At 42.8% G+C, this 22779-nt stretch overlaps 1 protein-coding gene across 11 annotated transcripts in view; it reads left to right on the forward strand.

Annotated features, from left to right (window-relative positions):
- SAMD12 (sterile alpha motif domain containing 12) overlaps positions 1–22779 on the forward strand; it is a 527507-nt gene that overhangs the window by 273590 nt on the left and 231138 nt on the right. The window contains exon 5 of one of the 11 annotated variants that reach the window (XM_069601101.1): positions 6539–8891. The exons of the other annotated variants lie outside the window; for them this stretch is intronic. Coding sequence (XP_069457202.1) covers positions 6539–6702 — 164 coding nt within the window. The 3' untranslated portion in view covers positions 6703–8891. Of the gene's footprint in view, positions 1–6538; positions 8892–22779 lie in introns of those variants that run through there. 11 annotated transcript variants of the gene reach the window in all.

The following is a 22779-nucleotide window of genomic DNA, read 5'->3' on the forward strand; positions in this document are numbered from 1 at the left end:
TAAAGAGTAGCTCTGTGATTAAAAATAACTGGGTCCTTCATGACACATATTGCCATTTTCCCTGCTGAACTATAAACAGGCTTTGACTCCATCTGGAGTCTCGGGGGTTTTGTTTTTTTACCTAAATTTGAACACAAAACTGGGTTTAAAGGGCTTGACCGTTGAGTTTCCAACAGCTTAACAAGTTACTCCTTAATGGAATAGGCATAATGTTAATCTTGAAGTCATCTGTTTTCTTCTCTGCATCATAATAAGAGCAGAAATTTTGACAACTTGGCAGCTTCTAATGTGAGAGACATTTGGGCTGGAAGTCAGTCTGTTGAATTCAACCAGCACTGGGATTAGGGACTGCAGTACTTGAGTTTCCTCATCCTTAAAATACTCCCTGGTAGATAATAAGTGTTGTGACAGTATAGATAATTGAAATAATTCTTGCTCAGACTCTGGGGAGCCTATTCCATTCAAGCCCTAGGCTTAGAAAGGAAAGGTTGAGAAAGAGTTGACTTCTTTGTCCCTTGATATGGGTGTGGAAAGTGTCGACCGTGGCAGAAATCCTACTGCCCAGGTGAAGAGAAAAAGGTGACTTGGTGTTTACAAAGGTAGGAGAATGGCTTCGGCTTAGGAGCACCATCCCAGACCCTGTAATGTAGCTCATAGAGTATTCAATTGGATAGACATTTACTGAGCACGTATTGGATGCTAAATACTGTACTGATTCAAGACAACCCTGCCTTCAAGGATCCTTCAGTCCAGTGAGTGTTTCAGAGACTTAGACTTTTAACTTCTAGAGTCATATTAAAATTGATCCACAAATCCAGAATCCTTAGTCCCAGGTGAGGCCAGGGTGACTAGCAACAACAGCAATAATCACTATCCTTTATTATATATTTATTATGTATCAGCTCTGTTTTAAACTCTGTTTATACTGTTGTATCCTTTCAACAACTATGAGACTCTTAAGATGGAAGCTGTTATTTTCCCTGCATAGTGGATAAAATAACTGAGGCACAGAGAATTGAAGAGACTTGAACCAGGTCCCAGTTTCAGAAGTGACAGGGCAAGGATTTGAACAGGCTTTCTTCGAAGCCCACTCTTAGACACCATCCTAAGTGTGCAGTTTAAACCATAATGGCATGAAAAAAAGACATGCAAGGGAGAGTGTTGGAACTGCAGTTTAAAAAAAAAAATACATCATTGCACGTATAACAATTCAAGTTCTGTAGATACTCACATTGACTTTTTCAAATAATGCAATACCCTGTGAATATATTTCATTATTCCTTGGTGCCTTGTTCTATGCCAGGTACTAGAGTTACAGTTCAGAATAGAGCGGAAATGGTCCCTGCCCTAGGTGATTTTATGTTATTTGTATTGGAGTATAATCACTTTACAATGTTGTCTGTGTTTCTGCTGTACAACAAAGTGAATCAGCGATATATATACATATATCCCCTCTGTCTTGAAACTCCCTCCCAACCCCCCACCCACCAGCCTAGGTCATCATGGAGCATGAAGCTGAGCTCCCTATGTTATTAAGCAGCTTCCCACTCACTATTGATTTTATATACAGTAGTTAAATATGTGAGTGCTACTCTCCCAGTCCATCACACCCTCTCCTAACCCCCACCTTGGGTCCACACATCCATTCTCTCCATCTGCTTCTCTATTCCTGCCCTACAAATGGGTTCATCAGTACCATTTTTCTAGGTTCCATATATATGTGCTAATACACGATACTTGTTTTTCTCTTTCTGACTTGACTTCACTCTGTATGATAGACTCTAGGTTCATCCATGTCTCTACAAAGGACCCAGTTGATTTTAGAACCTCAAAGGGAGGTGGATGTGAGAAAAGAAAGAAGGCTGCATGTAAATATAGTCACATCTCATGTAATGCCATCCCCAGCAGCACTGATTCATTATAACTACTTCTTTCTTAAATGTTTCCTTTTTTAAAAAAAATTGTTTAGACCTATAACTATCCAATATAGTTACTAACCGGTATCCATTCTCTGAACTCCCCCACTCTGTAGTCATGCAGTCGGCTGCTAGAGCTCACCTCAGTGTACACTCAGCCCATGAGCATGGGGCTACTACTCTGGAACATTTTCAACCAATCAGCGATCTTTCTTCATAGTCTAAGTTTACTGTGCTCCTTGCTTATATTTATTCTGCTCTGGCCTCTCTCTACCATTAATTTTGTCATCTGGTGACCAGTTTTGACCATAATGGCATGAAGAAAAGACATGCAAGGGAGAGTGTTGGGACTGCAGTTTAATAATAAAAAAAAAAAGTACATCATTGCACGTATAACAATTCAAGTTCTGTAGAGACTCACATGGACTTTTTCTAATAATGTAAATTTTTTTAATTGGAGAATAATTGTCTTACAATAGTGTGTTGACATAACTATATATATATATATATATATATATATATATATATATATATATATATATATCTCCCCTACCTCTGGAGCCTCCCTCCCTCCCCTCCCCTCACACTGACTTTTAAGGTTTCAAATTTGCTTTCTGTAGGGACTCAAACTTGCCTTCAAAGGACCTAATGAAAGCCAATAGGAATATCACAAAGTTGGCCAGTGGTTATTGGAAACAGTCTATGGTGAGAGTTATATGAGACTCCTCAGATTCAGAAGCATGGCCGCCATTGTCCAATACCAGGGAGGCATCTCCAAGGGAGCTGCACTGCCCCCTGCAGCATTGTTCAGGTAGCACATCCCTCTCTGGGGTCCTGCCCACAGGAAATGAGGGGTGTGTGTGTGTCTGTGTGTGTATGTGTGTGTGTGTGTGTGTGTGTATCTGCCTGTGTGTACGCTATGACATTTCATCAAGGGTAATGAAGAAATCATTGAAAATGTGAAGAATGGCTCTACGTTAGGCTGGGGAGTAACAATGACATTTAAGTGGTGACAAGAAGGAGAAATAAGGGTTGCTGGGTAGAGCAGAGGAAGAACAAGCAGGCTAATGGGAAAACATGTGCCAAATTTTGGAGCATAATGGAGGTTAGCATTACCTAGAAACTGAACATAGGCCACAGACCAGACCACAGAGCTCATCACACGGCCCAGACCCAGCAGGGGCCCAATCCTGCAGGGCCTTGGAACCACAGTGAGGATCTGGAATAGTGTCTCCATAAATAAAATGAGAAGCCATTAAAGGATTTTAAGCAGAGGAGCTATGAGATCTCATTTACATTTGTAAAAGATCATGCTGGCAGCTGTCGGGAAAATGGCTTGGAGAAGGGCGGGATGGAACTGGGTAGGTCGGTGACTTTTGCAGAAATCCAGGTGAGGGCAGGCAGGTGATGGTTACAACTCGGGTGGTGGCCACTGAGATGAGTGAGACAACAAGGGTGGCTCTGTTTGCAGGTGGGCTCAACAGGACTTGGTGATGGACTGGGTGTGACCGAGGGAGACTGCAGAGTGAGTCCGGGTTCCTGTCCTGAACTTCTGGGCAGGTGGAGGAGCCTGGAAGGGGGAGTGTGAGGCGGAGGATGGACTGAAACGTGAAGAGGTCGGTTTGGAGCTTGTTAAGTCTGAAGTGCCTTTGATACACATAAGAAAGCAGGTGTCTTGAGTGTGGTGCTCCAGTGAAGGATTGGCACAAACCTGTAGGTTTAGGAATCATCAGAATACATGTGTCCAGGATGCTGGGGGACAGAGAAGGCAATGACACCCCACTCCAGTACTCTTGCCTGGAAAATCCCATGGACAGAGGAGCCTGGTAGGCTGCAGTCCATGGGGTCGCTGAGAGTTGGACACGGCTCAGTGACTTCTCTTTCACTTTTCACTTTCATGCAGTGGAGAAGGGAAACGGCAACCCACCCCAGTGTTCTTGCCTGGAGAATCCCAGGGACAGGGGAGTCTGGTGGGCTGCCATCTATGGGGTCGCACAGAGTTGGACACGACTGAAGCAACTTAGCAGCAGCAGCAGCAGCAGGATGCTGGGGGAAGGGGGGCGTGCAGTCACTTGACTGCAAAGCCTTCCTGACCTTTACTTACAGCAGGTCTTGTTTTACATCAAATAAGAGAACTGCAGGGGCGTACTCCCAGAATGCCGGGTGTGCTTCCTTGACTGGGTCACCCATCTTGAGTCTCTTCTGATAATAGTTGTTCAAATGAAGATCACAAAGGGCTTTGAGAGGGATGAGAGAGGACACTGAGGAGAGAAATCATGGAGTGACATTATGAGGCTGTCCATCATGCCCTGTCCTCGGCCAGCTCCCCACCCCCGACCCCAGCATTACTTCTGTTGCTGTAGGATAAAGGATTGCAAAGTCACCCCAAGAATGAACCTCAGAGTCAGAGAATCTAGGTTATGACCCCAGCTCTGTCCCCCATCACCTAGGAGGCAACGTCAGATCCTTTCTGAAGGTAAGTTTTCTCTGCTGTCGAATGAGAACAAAAATATCTAGCTCACAGGGTTGCTATAGGATTCAAACAGAGTTTTGCAAAGATTTGTCAGAGATCTGAATAAATGGTAGATAGGAAATGAACACACATCTAAGAAGACATTCTTAGCAGAGATGAGTAAAAAGATGAGGTATGTGTTTTATAAGACTGTCCTAATCACTCAAACACTGAATTTCTGTTAAAGGTCAACAATCATCTCAAGCCAATGAGATAAGAGATTGGACATTGTATAGGATATATACACTGCCATTAAATTGCTTCTGACATTGGCCAGCTCTTTGTCAATCAGAATGACAATCATTACTATAGCAGTACCTAAAGACAGGTTTTCATTGTCTGTGAACAAGTCTGAAGAGTGGTTTAGAAGCTTCTAAAGATAGCTATGCATTTGGGTCCTTTTGATGATTTCATTTGGTCAGGATATATAACTTGTTAAAGAATCATTCCTAATGTTTAGACGTTCTTTATGAGAACATTTTACAAAACATAGAGTTTTTGCCTTTATCATTGCGGGACCAGAAGAATCCCTACCACAACTACCAGCAAACTGTCCATACTCTACCGTTGCTATTCCCTAGATTCCACTGTTAATGGTTCCTTGCGTTTTAATGTTCCACTGAGAAATAGTCACGGTCCTTATTCAGGTCAGCAGGCACATCTGCTAAGCATCTCCTGTGTGCCCAGTGCTATTTGGACTCAGAGTGAAGATTCTTCCCTGTATTTCATTGACTCTGCAACTCAAAAACAATACAAGAGTATTTATAATTTAATACTCATTGGAGTCATACATGGGGCTTCCCAGGTGGTGCAGTAGTAAAGAATCGGCCTGCCAATGCAGGAGATGGAAGAGATACAGGTTTAATTCCTGGATCGGGAAGATCCCCTGGAGTAGGAAATGGCAACCTACTCCAGTATTCTTTCCTGGAGAATCCCATGGACAGAAGAGCTGGGTGGGCTACAGTCCATGGGGTTGCAGAGAGTCGGACCCAACTGAGCACACAGCACAGCAGCACCAGTGGAGTCATGCATAATTAAGTGTTCTGGGATAGCTGTGTCGATAGAACTTTCTCACATGATGGAAATATTCTAGATTCAATTGCTCACTACAGTAGCTACTGACCACCTGTGGCTATTGAGCATTTGAAATATGGTTAGCATGACTCAGGGGCTGAATTTCTAATTTCATTTTAATTTACATGTAAGCAGCCATATGTGGCTACTAGCTACCATATTGAACAGTGCAGCTCCAGTAATTCTAAGGAGAGATGGCTGTGGGCTCCAAGAATTCAGGAAGGAGGTAAGACTCCAGCCTGAGCTTAGAAGTAGGGAGGAAACTGGAGGGCCACTCTATCTGGGGTAACAGCACAAGCAGAGGCTTTGAGGGAGGGGGAAATGAGTGCTTTGTGAACATCACAGAGGGAAAAGCATTGAGGGAAATCAGATGAGTGAGACTTTCTGAAAGTGTCAAAGAAGAGGTTCCTGAGTCTAGACCATTCTTCTATTTTACGTTTGGTATATAAGTATTTCACCTGCATGAAGCCTCCCGTATTTGAAACAGGGGTAACGTAGCATTGATTTTGTTATGCTTTCTATAAATAAAGGAATTCCACAGAGTTATACCACATAGTATACTAGGTGTTCATTGAAACTTTCAATACATATCAGATGAGAATCTAAAGATAACTAAGAAGCATTTACTGGGACCTCCCTGGTAGTCCAGTGGCTAAGACTCCACACTCCCATTACAGGGGACCCAGGTTCAATCCCTGGTCAGGGAATCAGATTGGGCATGCCACACCTAAGACCCAGCACTGCCAAATAATTTTTAGTTTTTTTTTTTTAATAAGCAATTACTTAGCAGAGGTTAAAGGAAACCATGAGGGTGTTTAGTCACCCAGGGGTTAACAGAAGCAGAAGCCAGAAGGAGCAAAGGGAGAAACTGTGTTCATAGAGTTTTCAGAGAGCTGTAGCCATGGGAGAGGGGTCAGCTGACTGCAGACTCCATAGCAGAGTGGTGTAGCCTGTGCAGAACCATCAATCTGAGCAGGGAGGGAATGAGAGAATAGCCAAGCCTCTTACCTGTTGCCTCCTGCTGGTCCCTCACTAGATAAAAACAGCCAGAAGCAAGATGGCATGAGATCACAGGTAATGCAGTCCACAGGAGTCAGCTTCCCAGAGCAGGACCAGACAGAAAAGGTGAGAATGGATCATGGGGAAGGGACAGGGAAAGGAGGTGGAAATAAACAACACTCTCTTTTTTTTAATGTTTAAAAAAGTAGTGGCTTAGTTTGTGCTGCTAAAGCAAAAATACCATAGACTGGGTGACTTAAACAACAAAAATGTATTTCTCATCGTTCTGGAGACTGGGAAGTCCAATACAAAGGTGATAGCTGATTCGGTTCTTGGCGAGAACTCTCCTGGTTTGCAGACAGTTTCTTCCTTGCTGCATCCTTGCATAATTGGGGGTAGCAGGTAGCAGTATTGGAGGTAGCAGAGAAGGGAAAAAAGCAAGCTCTCTCACGGCTCATGTTCAAGGGCACTAATCGCATTCATGAGGGCTCCAGCCTCATGACCTCATTTTTCCTCCCCAAAGCCCCACTTCCTAATACGTTCACATTAGGGATTAGAGCTTCAGCGTATGAATTTTGGGAAGACACAAACATTTAGTCCATAGCAAATGGTAAAGTAGAAACTATATAAATATCTAATGTGTTGGTTAAACTATGACAAAACCATATAATTGAATGTGTACAGTGTTGAAATTATATGCAATGACAAGAGAAAGTTCTCACCAGACATTAAATGAAGACTATGAAAATAGCATATGCAGGATGTTTAAAATGTTATTTTTAGTGTATACACAGTAGATATGTGAGTGTATCTTATAGGGAAAAAAAGAAAACTGGAAAGAAATGCACCAAAATTTTAAGTGGCATCTCTGGTTGTTTGAGCTTTTTATTTTCTTTGCACCCCTCAGTTTTCCAAATTTTCTGAAGCAACATAGTTACTGAATTTTTCTGACCTGGAACAATGTTTCTGTTGTTCTTGATATACCTGCAAGGGTACATTGAGTAGAGAGCAGTGTGACCAAGTTCGTTTTTATCAGCCAGATGGCAACCCATTCCGGTATTCTTGTCATGGGCAGAGGAGCCTGGTGGGCTACCGTCCACGGGGTCGCACACAGCTAAGCACGAATACATGCACTAGCTCTGCAGTTCCCTGGAGTCTCGTTTTGTATCCATTTCTGCAGTGATAACAGTGACCTGAGTTACATCTCTTAGTGTGCTAAAAATGGGATGAGTTCATAAAATGCTCGTCTTTTAAAACATTCCCCTGAGAGATCCTTACATCCTGGAGAATGGCCTGATTTCCTATTGATCTTTTTATTGCCTCAAATATTTCCTCAAACATGGTTAGTTAGTTCAGGTCCCCACTTTTCCCCATTGTCTATTATGTTTGGTTTCTGTTTAATATGAATCTTTGGTGGCACTTCCTTCATTAAATTGACAGTTGCGTAATGCTGTATTGGTATCTGTAAGAGTGAAGTAGATTTCTTAGGCACCATGAAGACAGAGGCCATTTCTTTTTTTTCGGAACCACCTGAGCAGAGCCAGTATTTTGTGCTCTTGTAATCTTCATCTTAAACACAGAAATCCATCTGTTTCATTGTTTTATTCTCTCCTGATAACACTTCCTGCTGCTCTCCTCCTGATCTATAATCATCCGACCCTCAGGGACTCTAATAAACTAAGTCATCGCTAGTGATCTGATGATGACTTCTCATATAAGTTATCGTTTCAGGAAACCCATTCCCTTTCCCTGGTTTGCTTTTTAACCTTCAGCTGCTGCCCAGTTATTAGTTCTTTGGATGGCTGCTTCAGCAGCTTTGCTCTTGTACTTGCTTGTAGTAGGTATTAATAATAATAAGCAGTTCGTAAGTGTGCACAATGTTGAATGCACGTAAGGGTTATTGTTGACAATCCTATTTGTAATCAGTTTTCCCATTAGTTGAGTTAGGATTCTTGTGGTTGCAAAGAACAGAAAGCCAAAAGTGGCTTCAGTAGAACAACAGGGCTTGGTAATTCACATAGGTAAGAAGTCTTTGACTGGGCTTCAGAGCCAAGAGTCAGGAAACAGGGCCTTGGGTAGAAATATTAGGTTGGTCAAAAAGGTCATTCAGCTTGTGGACACGGTAGGGGAAGGAGAGGATGGAACAAATTGAGAGAGTAGCATGGAAACATATGCATTACCTTATGTAAAACAGATAGCCGGTGGGAATTTACTGGATGATGCAAGGAGCTCAAACCAGCGCTGTGACAGCCTAGCTCTTGGGTGGAAGGAGGGAGGGAAGTTCAAAGGGAAGGGGACACACGTATACCTGTGGCTGATTCCTGTTGATGTATGGCAGAAACCAGCACAATAATTATAAAGCAATTATCCTCCAATCAAAAATAAATAAATTTTTAAAAGAAAGCAAAAATAAGCAAACAAAAAGTAGATAAGTGTTTCCATCAGTTATCCACATGACTATACCATGCTGCCACTAAAAATTTTCAAAGAAAAAATTATGAGATATTGATAACAATAAAATGCTAAAAATTGAGGATAGAGGAGAAGCAGCATAGAAAAAAATATAGATTAGGTACCAATTTTTATATTTCTAATTTGTGTGTTTTAGAAGAAAAAATTATATCAATTAAAAGTCAATGAACTACAAAAAAATGCAAAAAAAGACTTGAGAATTATTTTTTTAAGTATGCCAGATATTAAGAAAATTTGAAAAAAGTGTAAAGGAATGTCACTCTTCACTGATTTTTTAATTTGGAAAATATTTATTTCATAAAACAGATTAAGATGTAATGGGCTTATTATTTTTAAATGATTTAATAAAAACATTTAATGTTTAAAAAAAAAGGTCATTCTGGGTTTTCCATAACATCTTACAGAAAAACTGCAATAACCTTTTTGGCCAACTCAATAGAACTATGAACTGGGATCTAGACAATAGCCTGCTCGCTCTCTCTTTCTCCCTCTGTCTATCTATCTCTCCTCTCTCTCATTTCTCCTTTTCTATTGACCTCATTTTCTAATCACAGTATCTCTGCAACTCAAGTCACAGAATAACAGACGATGCCTCACTCTTTCAAGTTCACTATGACTAAAGCCTTCAGAACTCTCTCAAGTGCTCTCCATTTCTCACCTTTCTTCTCCCAATTATCTTCTACCCTACCCCAACCCAATTCCATATTCCCTGAACAGGAAGCCTGACTCACCCACCTTTGATCCAGTCAACAACAGTGAACAATAGGATTGTAATCTGTCTCCCTAGCTGTCTAAAGACATCCCCTGGGGTCATTGTGAGAGGGACAGACACCCTAAAAGGTGTTGACCACAGTAAGTACTCCATTTTACTTAGTCAATGACAGGGATATAAATTTAACAGATTTAAATCTTTTCTCATTAATATTTAGAGGAAGAAGCATATAGCTACTAAAGACGAAATCATGGGGGAAAAAGTGAGCTTTGAAGACGTCTTTCCAACATGGCAAAAAAGAACAGATTGTGTTCTTGACATAAGAGATTGTCACACAGAGATGTCAGGGAGGTGATGGGATGTGATTAAAGAGAGTAAAGTAAAAAAAAATCAGAACTAGGAATGGCAGCAAGAAAAGTAAAAGCGGAAAGGGCTAGCTCTTGAGAAGTAGGCAGGATTCCCACAGAGAATATGGCTATTTTAAGTACCACATTTAAGAATCCAGATACCAATCTATGCATGTTTTACAAAGCTTGCATCCCAGAAGTAAGAAGATCCATTCTGAGGTAACCAGAATGCGATTAGCCCTTCCGTGTGTGTCCACTGAATCCCTAAATTGAGGCATGTATGTATTCACTTATCTAATAGACATTTGTAGAACGCAGGATTCAGAAATAAACAGGCTTGGACCCATCAGATGTTGCTAGACAAGGAGGCCAACACTGGATACTGAAAACAGACAGATCTGTGAATAAATTACTTCATTTATTCAACACAGGTTTTTTGGACCTAAATGGTGAGCCAAGCACTGAGGTCAGTGTTAATTAGGAATTGACAGGTATGGATGGCACAGTGAAAGTGTGTGGAATGTTTTGGATCCTGCAAAAAAAGAGAGAGAGGGATGAGTCCAAGAAGCATGGCCACAAGGAATTATCTGTGTGAACAATCAGGGGTATGACAATCATCGGCTTGGCTCAAAGAGATAATAACGTAATTTCCTCACCAAGTCCTTGCAAAATTCTTTATTTAAGCAACAGTTTTAGCACACCCAAGCATGCTGAGGGGTCTTCTCCTCCCAGTCTCTACACCCACCTGTGACTATCGACTCACTACAAAATATATCACTGTCCTTCACATTCCAGAATGACACTGCTGACTCTCCATATATCTCGATGAAGGATTATTCAGTTCTATAGAACATTCCTCAATTGGAGGTAGCTTGAGATGGGAGAGAGAAAAAAGTGTTAAGGCATATTTAAAAATTGGCTTTTTCCTGGTGGCAGTTTGTCATTTTTCAATTTGGCATCCTTCCCTATTCTTCTTTTCCACCACGTAGATCTGTCTGAGTCTTGATTCAGAGGGGATTTTCTTGCAAGGTCCCTTTCTTCCACCATATGGATAAAATCACCAGGTTTAATTGAAGGCTGTTTGGAGTCTTGCTTTATTTACAGTCAAAAGCAGATCACTTATGTTGTTGGCCTCAGTCCTAGACTCTCAGGAAATAGTGCCTGTTCGCCGGTGATGGTCTGTGTCTACTCCCTGGCATGAGCCTTGGCTTTGACTGGCCGTGGGTGTCACGGCTTCCTGGGACCTGGAGCAAGCTCCACCCGGGGCTTTTCTTGTTCCCTCAGGCCACCTTAATCTGACTGTCCCATCCCTTAGTCTCTAAAGCCACAAGAGTCTATTTTCGGTGCCCCTCTGTGGTTCACGGCATAGAGCAAATTATCAAAGCTGCTTGAGCTGGAAAGAAATTCATTTACTTAAAAAAAAAAATCAGCAACCACATGTGCAGCACTTCTTGTATATTAAGCACCTTCTCATTTCAGAGGTAAAGAAACCAAGGCACATCAAGGTTGAGGAACTTGTCCTACAGCTGGTAACTGGCAAAGCTGGGGCGTGATCTCGGGCGGTGATTCAGTGTCTTCAACGTCTCCCCCAACTGCTCTGCTTCACCCCACTTAGAGGTTCCCTCATCCAACCTCTTATTAGATTAAATGAGTTATTGTATAAAAAAGCTCTTAACACACAGTCAGAGCAATATAAGTGCCAGCTGTTGTTATGAGTGTGTTTAATAAATGGTGAAAGCCGAAGCCAGAGAAGTAATTCAGGTTCACACACTTAGTGCTGGTATTTCCCAAATCATATTCTATAGAATGCTAGTATCCAAAAGGATGTAATAAGCACTGTATTTTTTAAAGGATAATGACCAAATAGGTTTGAAAAATGTTGGTTAAAATTTAAAGCCAGTCTTTTTACGCTATAGTACTTCTCGAAGCACTTTCATGTGCTAATGTGTATTATTAACCTCCCACAGGTGGCCCTGACATACAGTTTTCTAGACTGAATAAGATTATTGTATGGAGGAAATTAGCATAACAAGACTGAGACTGCTTTTCTTGCGAGGTTGGCCCCAAATGGACTTCAGGAGAGTTCCCACTACCTTTTGGTCAGAATGGCCCATGTGCCCATGTGACTAAATTGTCCATACAAGATCATTCATGCTGAGTACTTGCTTTCTTTCCAGGAGTCTAGAAATTTGGTACATGCCAGGCTGAGGACGCCTGTGTAACCAGATCCTGATAAAAAAAAAAAAAAAAAGAAACTCTGGGCGATGACTCTCTAATGAGCATCCCTGGTAGATACCACTTCACACGTGTTGTCACAAATGATAGCTGGAGGGATTAAATGCATCCTGTGTGCCTCCCTGGGGACAGGATACTCAGAAACTTGTGCTGGTTTCTTCCAGACTTCGTCCCGGGGGCCCTTTCCCTTTGCAGATCTTGCTCTGCATCCCTTTGTCGTGATACATCTTAGCTGTGAGCCCAACTCTCTGCTGAGTCCTGCTGGTCCCCCTAGTGAATCAGCAAACCTGAGATGTTCTTAAGGATCCCTGTCACAACCAGGAAAGAGTTTTATTCACGATGCCTTTTAACAATACATGGCCCACTGGGGGTCCACAGTGTACGGTGTGGGTAAGGATGAGCTGTTCACATCCTTACCCCCACAAGTTAGAGGTGGCGATCACCCCACATCACCCCTCTGGGAAATGTTAGGGTTCCTGAGGCCCACATGGAGGTCATTACCAAGTAATGATTTCCTTCCTGGCTGGGACACCCAGATGAACTAAACAGTGACAGAGCACAGCTGGCTGGCTACAATTTCATCACATTTTTGGCACATTTGGGTGACCGGGATAAGGATGAAACCATCTTTCAAGTTCTCCCATTTTTTTAGAGATTCGCTTCCTTGATTTATTTACGGCTGTGCTGGGTCTTTCTCTAGTTTTGGCGAGCAGGGGCTACTCCAGTTGCGGCGCGCAGCCTTCTCGTTGCAGTGGCTTCCCCTGTTGCAGAGCACGGGCTCGAGGCATGTGGGCTTCAGTAGTTTCAGCTCACAGGCTCTAGAGCACTAACTCAGTCATCGTGTCATGGGCTCAGTTGCTCCATGGCATGCGGGATCTTCTTGGACCAGCAGTCAAACCACATCTGCATTGCAGGCAGATTCTTTACCACTGAGCCACCAGGGAAGCCCCAGTGTTCTCCCATTTTTTAGCCTTAGCTCTTTAGCCCAGGATAAAATTGTTTATATAGATAAATATTATATTAGCATTTGTATGAAATGTATCATGTCAAATTATATTGGTGCATAGGAATTGTTTTATATATCTAGTTAGACGACTCTAGTAAACGGAGGCTTTTTGAGCCTCATGGCTGAGCCTGTGGGCTTATCCCTTGGTAAATACAATTTCCTTGAGTTCATTTTAGAGAATAAACAGATGTGCCCAGGGTCTCCCGAGAGCAGGTAGGCTGCTCTGGTGCATGAAAAACCATCTGAAGAGGGTGATCAGCCCCAGCATGTGTTCCTTCCAGCCCTGTCTCTGATGCCCTTCCTCCTCACATTCTTCATGGCTGACTTGTCCTCCTGGTGTTTTTCACAGCTTCCAGAAGTTATATTTGCATATCCTCCACCATGGGTGGGGAACTGTACTTCCTGTAGGCCAGCCTGCTCCAGCTCACTTCCCTATATTGTATGTCTAGACCTGCCTACACTGTTTGCCTTTGACCTTGTTCTCACAGCCATGGTTGACCTGTTTCTAGATAACATACAGTTCTATACCAAGAACCAGTCAGTTATTGGTTTCGCAGGCTGTTTGGCAACTGGATAAGCAGTTGGTCCTCCTTATAGTCCCAATGCTCTATGCTCACGCTGGATCATGCCTTCATTTATGTGTTTCTTGTATCCTCTTTGATTTTTTTGACCTCTCCAAATCCCAGCTCACAGAGTGCTCCATGAAGCTGGCCCTCTCCATTGCACCACTGTGGACCTCCCTGAATTCCCACCAGTGTCTCTTATCTGTAGCATATGCCTTCACATGATTATTTTATCTCCTTATACATCCATATCCTTATTTTATCTCCTTATACATCCATATCCACAGTGGTTAAGCTCCTGCTAAGAGCCATTCAATGCACTCGAAAATGGAGATACAAAAAAAGAATAAAACAAAGTCCCTGCCCCAAGGAGCTGACTGTCTGAGCTGCTTTATACTGTTACACTGTTTTTCACACTCAAGTGCTGATTCTTCTCTGCCTCTTCAAACTCTCTGCACATAACGAACTCTTCTTGTGTTCTTTGCATTTCCAGAGTGATGATGCTTCAGTAGCAAATAGTGATTAAGAACTCAGGAACAGACTGAGTTCCTAGTCCATGTCTATAGTCATGAAACATGTTTGCTTCTATCTCCTCATCTGTAGACTGATATGAGGAAGGGCTGATGTGGATAATGCTCATAGATTCCTAGCAGGGGCCATGCACACGCTGATCACATAACTAAGTGGTAGCTGTAATTCTTACTAAGCAGGCCTATGACACAGATTTCGTAAAGGTTGTTCCTGGAATCCTGGCCTCGGAGCAGCACTGGGAGAATTTTCCTAGTGGGCGAGATCCTGGCATTGTACCATCCACCTCCGATCAAATCCAACCTGAGCAGGATGGGAGGATGGGAGGTGCTACAAGAGAAAGCAGTGGTGACTCAGAAAGCCAACAATGCATGTCAAGACCTGCGAGGCTTCCTCTGCCCAAGGACGTGCATTTCCACATCCATTTTTGGCAAGAAGCTTGCTGTCCCTGTTTTGTTTCATTTCCTGACACTCAGGGTGGAATGGAGGCTGGAAAGAAGACTTTCCATGTAATGATGGAGTACTGTGTGCCGGGTGCCATGGATGCCTTCCCTGTCTTCACAGCATTCCTGCTTAGAAGACCATCTTACTCTCATTTGAAAGACTTGAACACTGAGACTTAAACAGGTTAAGTAACTTGACCGCAGTTGCATAGCTAACCCAACACAGATCCAAAGCCTTTCCCCTTAATACCAAATGCCCTTTAGTAAATCAGATCTGTGGAAGTCCTGGCCTACCCTGAGCTGATCCGTCTGTATTTCCCCTCCTGCAAGACCCACTCCCACTCAGCCCCCAGGGGTCTGTGAAATAGGTGACAACTTCACAGAAGCCTGCAGCGCCATCATCCTATATTGCAATTCTTCAGGGCTGGGACTAGGGTGAGGTGCATGAGGAGCCTGGTGCAAAATATAAGGGAGGCCCCCACGCCCAGGTTCATACGTGTGTCTATCCATGAGTTTGCTCACCCTAATCCCAGCCCTGCCTTCCCCAAAGCCAATTGTCCTGCTAGAATTCACTGAAGATGACTATACCTAGACCTCCATCACCATGATAACCAGGATGGGTCTAAAATTCGCTGGCAAGCTGTGTGCTCCCCTCTCCCCCTTCTCAGATTGCATGTTTCTATTCCAGGACAATTCCTGCCCCTGAAAATATTTTTCCCTCTCCAAAACTACTCTTTGTGGTTTCTTTTCACCTGATTCTCCCTCCCAAACCCTAATTTGCATGCAACCAGGAGGAGACCTCAGAGATCCTCTGCCAGGGCTACAGATTTGGTCTCAGCCCAGGTGTTGCTCCATTCTGTTGGATGTGGCTGAGTAGAGGATTGGAGTGGGGTGGGGTTGGGAGCGGGTGGGGACAGAGGAGGACTAGGAGGCCAGGGTGAGTGGAGAGCAAGGTGGTCTGGGTGAGCAGGCTCCTTCTCAGGTATGGCACGTGGACAGTTGTGCTCACCATTGTTATAACCCAAGCCGGCCCTCCTCATTGTACAGAAGAGGAAATGGAAGCCACAAGGAAGGGATGACTTCCCTGAGCTAAGTTAGCCAGCAACTGCCAATCCAGGCTTAGAAACCCTACCTGCTACTCCAAGCACATTTTCCCCACTGAGTCAGGCAGATGGAGCCCACGTTCTTCTCTTGGCCCCATTACTGCCACAGCTACCAGCTCATAAAAGGAGGTGTGATTCATCAATCTAGAAATCAAGACCTTTCAGTGTTTAGAACCACCCTTGATAGATGCACATTTTACTTTCTCGGCAAACTGCAGTGCACCTTTGGTTCTTCATCTAATTAAATCTGGGCTTTGCTGATCTCCAGCTTTGTTCACAACAGATTTCTGCCTGTTGAGACAATAATCATGCATGAACAACGCTAGATTTCAATTGCACATTTCCTTGTTGTTGGAGTTAATAGATTGCTCAATCCCTTTTAAGCAAATAAGGCACCAGGTTACTGATCTGACAAAAATGAATAACCTCATTAACTATGTAATTAGACATTTGAAATTGAACTGTATGAATGGTTGTGTTCATTGAGAAGGCCATTAAAATCATATGGTAAGCGTTAAAAAAAAAGGGGGGGTGGTCATGATTCATACTTGAGCTATGCCCAGCTCTCTCTCAAAAACCTTCCCTCATAACTGAGTACTAGCAATGTGGTTAGGGCTTTCCTTGTGGTTCAGCTAGTAAAGAATCTACCCGCAATGCAGCAGAACTGAGTTTGGACCCGAGGTTGGGAAGATCCCCTGGAGAAAGGAAAGGCTACCCACTCCAGTATTCTGGCCTGGAGAATTCCATGGACTGTACAGTCCATGGGGTCGCAAAGAGTCAGACACAACTGAGCGACTTTCACAATGTGGTTCAGGGGCTACCTCTCTCAGAATCATCTGGAGTTTTGACTCAAAATGCTGTGTCTTACAACATCCCCTGATTCTCCTGACTCAGAAGGTGAGTCAGTCACTGAAGTTTAAAAAGTGCTTATATGGAACTTGGACCGTTTATATCAGTGACTTCTTATTTAGTTTCCGAACTTTTTGTTTTTCTTTCCTTTGAGACATGAAGTCATTACCACCATCATATCTTGTATCTCTGGTTCTGAGTCAAATTCAACAAGAAATGGAAATCACTCTACATTTCATCAAACTGTGTTTTGACCAAGATAGACATGGGAGAAGGGAATTCTCAGAATAGGAGACATTCGGTTTTCTCTTGTGGATCATGATAGAGTTACATAGAAAGATCCCTCATTTACCTACTGGTGTGTTTTCAGTAAAATTCTGTTGTCAAAGATGATAAAACGCCCTTAAGATCTTTATTTTCAGTTATAGGCAGAAAATATCCAAATACATGTCAGCATTTTCCTAAAGCTCCTTTATAAGAATTTCTTTTAGTGCCTGAAGCCCAGGGTGCATAGTGTTGGGCACAGCCAGAATCTGCCAACATGCATATTTGACAACAGAGTTTCTCAGAAACTGTGAATTAATTTCAGTAATTAATTTGAATTAATTCATAAAGTTGAATTAATAATTTGAAATATTTATATTTTAAATATAAATTTCCATCTTCTACTTAAAATTTTTTAACTATTTCATATGGGACCTCAGTCCACCAGTGCAACAGCCTGATACCTAGTGGCCGTTCTTTGAAACAGACTGAGGGCGCACTAAAGACATTTGGAGATTCTCTAACGCTCCTCTTACTGAGAGGTGGTGCTTGGGTACCCTCCCCTTGAAGGCTGAGTGAGTACTCTGACCATTATGATGTGGCAGAAACTGGCAGTATGTAGTTCCCACACTTGTCCAAGTGTAGCCACGTAAGAAGCGCACCTGCCCTGAGATTACCGCGCTGTGCGGAGCCCAAGCCACAGGAAGATGTCCTAGAAGAGACTTCAGTGGAGAAAAATAAAGGTCAGGGAGCACCCAGGAAGGACTTCCCTGATGGTCCAGTGCTTAGGACTCCAAGCTTTCACAGCCAAGAGTGTGGGTTCAATCCCTAGTCGGGGAACTAAGATCCTACAAGCCCTGTGTGGCACACCCCGCCCCTCGAAAAAGGATCCCCCAGATGCCAGACACGTGACTGAAGAAGCCATCTTGGAAATGTACCCTCCGCCCCCATAAGGGGACACCATATGGATCAAGGATGGACCACCCAGCTGAGCCCTTTTTGAATGCCTACCCAACAAAAGCATGGGCAAGAGGAAACTCCTTGGCTCAAGCCATCTATTTGGAGCAGAGAACTGAAACAAGAGCCTGTATTTCTTCTTTGCTCTCTCCTCACCTTCATTCTTTCCCCTGGCCTTACTTTCTTAAAGCCATTTTACATTCTGGCTCTTGTGGGCATTAGTTCTCAATCCTTGTTTAAACCAGTCTGGAGATCTCCTCAAGTTATGTGAATTTTTGAAAATTAGAATATTAAAAATAAATGTATATACATGACAAAATTGGGTTCTGCGGGCAGGAGGGCTGCAGGGAGCAACGGAAATTTCTGCTTGAAGTACTTTATCTTCCATGGACCACCTTGCTCAAGGTGAAGAGAGCGCAAGATCAAGGATTGGTCAGTTCTTTCTGAGAGTTGCTTTCCTTATCAGTAAAAGCAGGTCCTGTTCATCTTTGACATTCGAGGAGCCTAGGAGTAAGATAGCTCTACTTTTGTATTACTTATTTTGAGGGATATTTTTGTCTCTTGTAACATATTAGAAGATGTATTTATTCCATGGCAGTCCAGCCTGTGGGGCAAAAGAAGTATCTAATGCTTTGCAGAAGCCTGTGCCTTTCTCGTCTTGCATCTCCAGCTCTCAGTAAATAGCTTTGAGTAAATGAATGAACAAATGAACGTATGTTAGTCACTGAGGCTACAAAGACAAATGAGACACAGCCCCTGCCCTTGAGGAGCTCACAGTCTATCGCACACAGGCAGCAAATTAAATACTGGTTATGCCTCGTAGGTAGCACATTCTTTTATTCAGAAACATCGTTCTGTCTGTATTGAGCTACTGTTATACCCATATCCTGATGGAATGACAAGCTTCAAGGAAACATGGTTCAGAAGAGCCCAGAATAGGGCAGGAGGCTGCCAACCACTCACCCTAAATAGACAGCTGCCCCGTGCTGGGCTGAGGTCTTAGCTTTGGTGGGAGGAGGAAGAAGGGAGGTATGTCCCATTAGAGCTATGGAAGGCCAGGCACAATTACTTAGAAGCCCCCTCAGGGACCTGTCAGAAAAGCAGGAGCAGAATCACTAATGCATCGTTCCATCAGGCTTTGCTGGCAGAGACTGCAGAGGCAGCAGCAAGACTGCTTCATCACACTACCCCTCAGAGCTGCAGCCAGAGCTGAAAAGTTCAGGGCAAACACCAGAGTTGTTTTGTGTGTGAAGAGTGATGAGGAAGTCACTGATTTTCATCAGCCTGGCCCACAGGGGCTTTGAGGAATTGCCTTTTGTTTTCCACCCCAAGTCAGTTTGGCAAAGTGTCAGCTCATGCCTTTTTTCTCTTTTTCTTTCTTTATACCGAGGACTTTGGGAGGTGGGAGATAGAGGAGGCAAAGACCTTTGTTTAAAGATAAGTGACTTCTTGTTCTTTACTCTCCTGGGGAGCTTGAGTATCAGTGACAATATATTGATGTGATCAACATTGTATGGAACGGTGCTTACCATGTATTGGAGTTTTGAAAGTTTTCTTTTTGTTTGTGTTACATAGCAAGACCACAAGGATGTCAGGAATTTGTCATAGGGTGATGCCAGGATCTGGTTAATTTCCAAGCAGCAGACTTGTGTTCTAGCCCAGGGAGGCTGATCCCCACAGGTGGAAATGACTTTCTGTTTGTTAGTAGAACCTGGTGAAATACCTAAGCAGTAGTTAATTTTCTGTCTTCAGTAGACTCTGAGCTCCTTCAAGTAGAAATCCCACAAGGAAAGGTAAAAACAACAACATTGCAACCCAAAGTCTTTCCCATCCTTCACAGTTTAAAAATATCCATATCTTACTGCTTTGAGAAGAAAATGTCATCTTTATCAAGGGCCACTTTCTGTTTTAAAGCGTAGCTTTTTCATCATTCCATCATTGGAATCCAAAGTAATCACAAACTCACTGTCTTGATAATTGGGTACAATTATAAAAAAATAAAGTTTTTCTTTTTAGATTAAAGAGCAACTACAGAAACTGTTGCTAGCAAGTGGTGATTAGCTTGTAATTACCGTGGCACTGACCCATGAACCTCATCAGCAGTTCTAACTGGAGAGCTCCAGTTTCAAAGGGGAAGAACTTTCATATTTCTGAAAGTAGAGCCTGCTTGCTAGTTTTGTTTCTATTCTTTTAAGTTTTACCACTTTCCATTGGTCTGTGCATTGCTCTTAACTGTGATGAGTGTTTCCTGTGTGACCCTCCATCCCTGGTGATTTTGTTTAAGTCTGGACTCTTATGGCCCAAGATCCCTCCCTGTCTTTAGATGAGTAGTGAATAAAAAGTTTTGTTGCTTAATCTGCAGGAGGTGACTAGAAGGTGAAATGAGGTTAAAGAAAGCATATCAAGATAGCATGCTTGATCTCTCTGCTTCTGAGGTCTGAAATCACTCAGTTCCTTGGGACTCAAAACATGGAAGAGACCCTGGTGTGTAAAGGCAAAACTAGCACATAACATGGATTACTGGTCCCAAGCCAGCAATGACTACGGACCCTCTTGGTTGCATAGTCTTGTCCCTTAGTCCAGAGAGCTGAACTCTCAAATGAGGACTACATGGAAAAATTTTCTGAAGCATGAGGTTCCTTCTTCCTCCATTCATGAAGACAGTTCTGTAGCCATAAGCTTCCTAGAGGATGAGATGGTTAGATAGCATCACCGACTCAATGGACATGCATTTGAGCAAACGCTGAGAGATAGTGAAAGACACTGATGGTTCGCATGCCGCAGTCCATGGCATTGCAAAGAGTCGGACACGACTAAGCAACTGAACAGCAACAAAATATCATAGACCCAAAAAGAAAGATTGTTTTTGTCCAAATGCTTGACTTCAGATAAAACAATCACAACCTACCCATATAAGATAAGAAAATGATAGTGGGCAGTTTTCTTTGGTAACATCCTGATGTTCAGTTTCCTTCCCCAGAAGGAAAATCCTGGTATGCTTTGGGAGTCGGACAGAGCTGGATTCCAGGTCTGTGCAGTTACTCTCTGGGTGTGTGATTCTCAGCAGATTATTGATCTTGCCAAGCCGTAACTAATTTGTAATATGCAAATACACACCAGTCTGCATATATTAGGAGGTTTTGAGGGAGTGGAGATCTATGTGCTTTTCCTTCTCTCTTCCTCCTCATCCCAGCCAGTCCCTCCTGCTACAGTCTCACTGCTGTCCTCCTCAGGGCCGAGGACAATGTCCAAGTCTAATCATTCCCAGGGGAGTACATAGTACATAGCATAACTTGAACACTCGATATAAATTGTAAAGGGAAACATTCTTGCCCCCTTCAGAATAGCCAGATAAACTAAGCAAGCAGCTAGTATATCCCATGATGAGTTAAACAAAGTGCCCCAAACTGGGTAGCTTAGAACAACAAATATCCACATGAAGGCATCAGGATAGCTCTGTTCGGGGCCTCTCTCCTGCCTCTCTGGTAGCTTCTTGTATGGCAGGATAATGCCAGTCTTCACACGCCTCTCTCCCAGTTTTCCCGTTTTGAGAACATCAGTCATTTTGGATTGGGGGCTGCACTGCTCCAGTGTGACCTCATCTTTTACATCATTCCATCTACACCACCAAATCAGGTCTCACACTCTGACCTGGTGGAAATTTGAACTTTGATATATTAATCTGGGGGAGACGCATTTCAATCTATAACACACTAAGTTGTGGGACAGTAATTGCTGAAAATCTTCTGGCAGGTCCTCCTTGACATTATATTAACACTTGGGATTCAGGACAAAGTAACTTGTGGCCAGCCCCTCAGGTGTTTCAGAAAGACGGTTACTTGGAAAAACAAACCTCAAACCCCTTGGTATTAGCAGATCAGGGAAACGTGTCATAGTGCAGACTTGCAAAGTCACGTGCACAAAAGAAAGGGGAGGGAAAGCCTGGAGGAAAATGGACAAGACAACCACAAGGGCCCTAACAGCCCCGTCAAGAATGTCGCACAATAGGTAAAGGGTCTCTGAGGCCCGTACACTCTTAGATGTAGGAAGTCTCTTCCTGTAACTAAGGCTGTGCCTTTACCGAACCTAGGAAGCTTTTGGTCCCACAACATTGACATGTGATGCAAAGACTTTCAGTCCCCAGGAGAAATGTATTTGTCAAGGATATCTAGGCTTGAAAACTGGGCTCTATAAGAATAAAGTTAATTTAGATTCTTTTTTTAAAATAATAAATTTATTGGAAAAATGTTGAACAAAGATGTGGAAAACCTCCACAATGGAAATGATGAAAGATAACTAAGGGAAATTAAGATCTTCAGAAGTGTAGAAAGATCCTGTATTTATATGTTGGAAATTTCTTTTTTTAGTTTAAATTTATTTATTTTATTTGGAAGCTAATTACTTTACAACATTGTATTGGTTTTGCCATATATCAACATGAATCTGCCATGGGTGTACATGTGTTCCCCATCCTGAACCCCCCTCCCACCTCCCTCCTGTACCATCCCTCTGGGTCATCCCAGTGCACCAGCCCCAAGCATCCTGTATCCTGCATCAAACCTGGACTTAACATCACATATTTTTGTTAGTTGGGACTAGCTGAGAAAATTTTAGAATAATTTTCAAATATTGGAATAGTAATGGAGAGCAACATTTTGTCATTTTCAAGGCAAGGGAGGATCAAGGGGAGACTCAAATTATGGGAGGTGCAGTTCAAAGTGGATTTGAGAAGAAATTCCTGACAGAGTAATTTATTTTTTAAAAAAGTAAAACTGTGTTATCTTCCTTACATATGTTAG

The sequence above is a fragment of the Ovis canadensis genome, chromosome 9, assembly GCF_042477335.2.
Source record: "Ovis canadensis isolate MfBH-ARS-UI-01 breed Bighorn chromosome 9, ARS-UI_OviCan_v2, whole genome shotgun sequence".
In the NCBI taxonomy this organism is placed as follows: domain Eukaryota; kingdom Metazoa; phylum Chordata; class Mammalia; order Artiodactyla; family Bovidae; genus Ovis; species Ovis canadensis.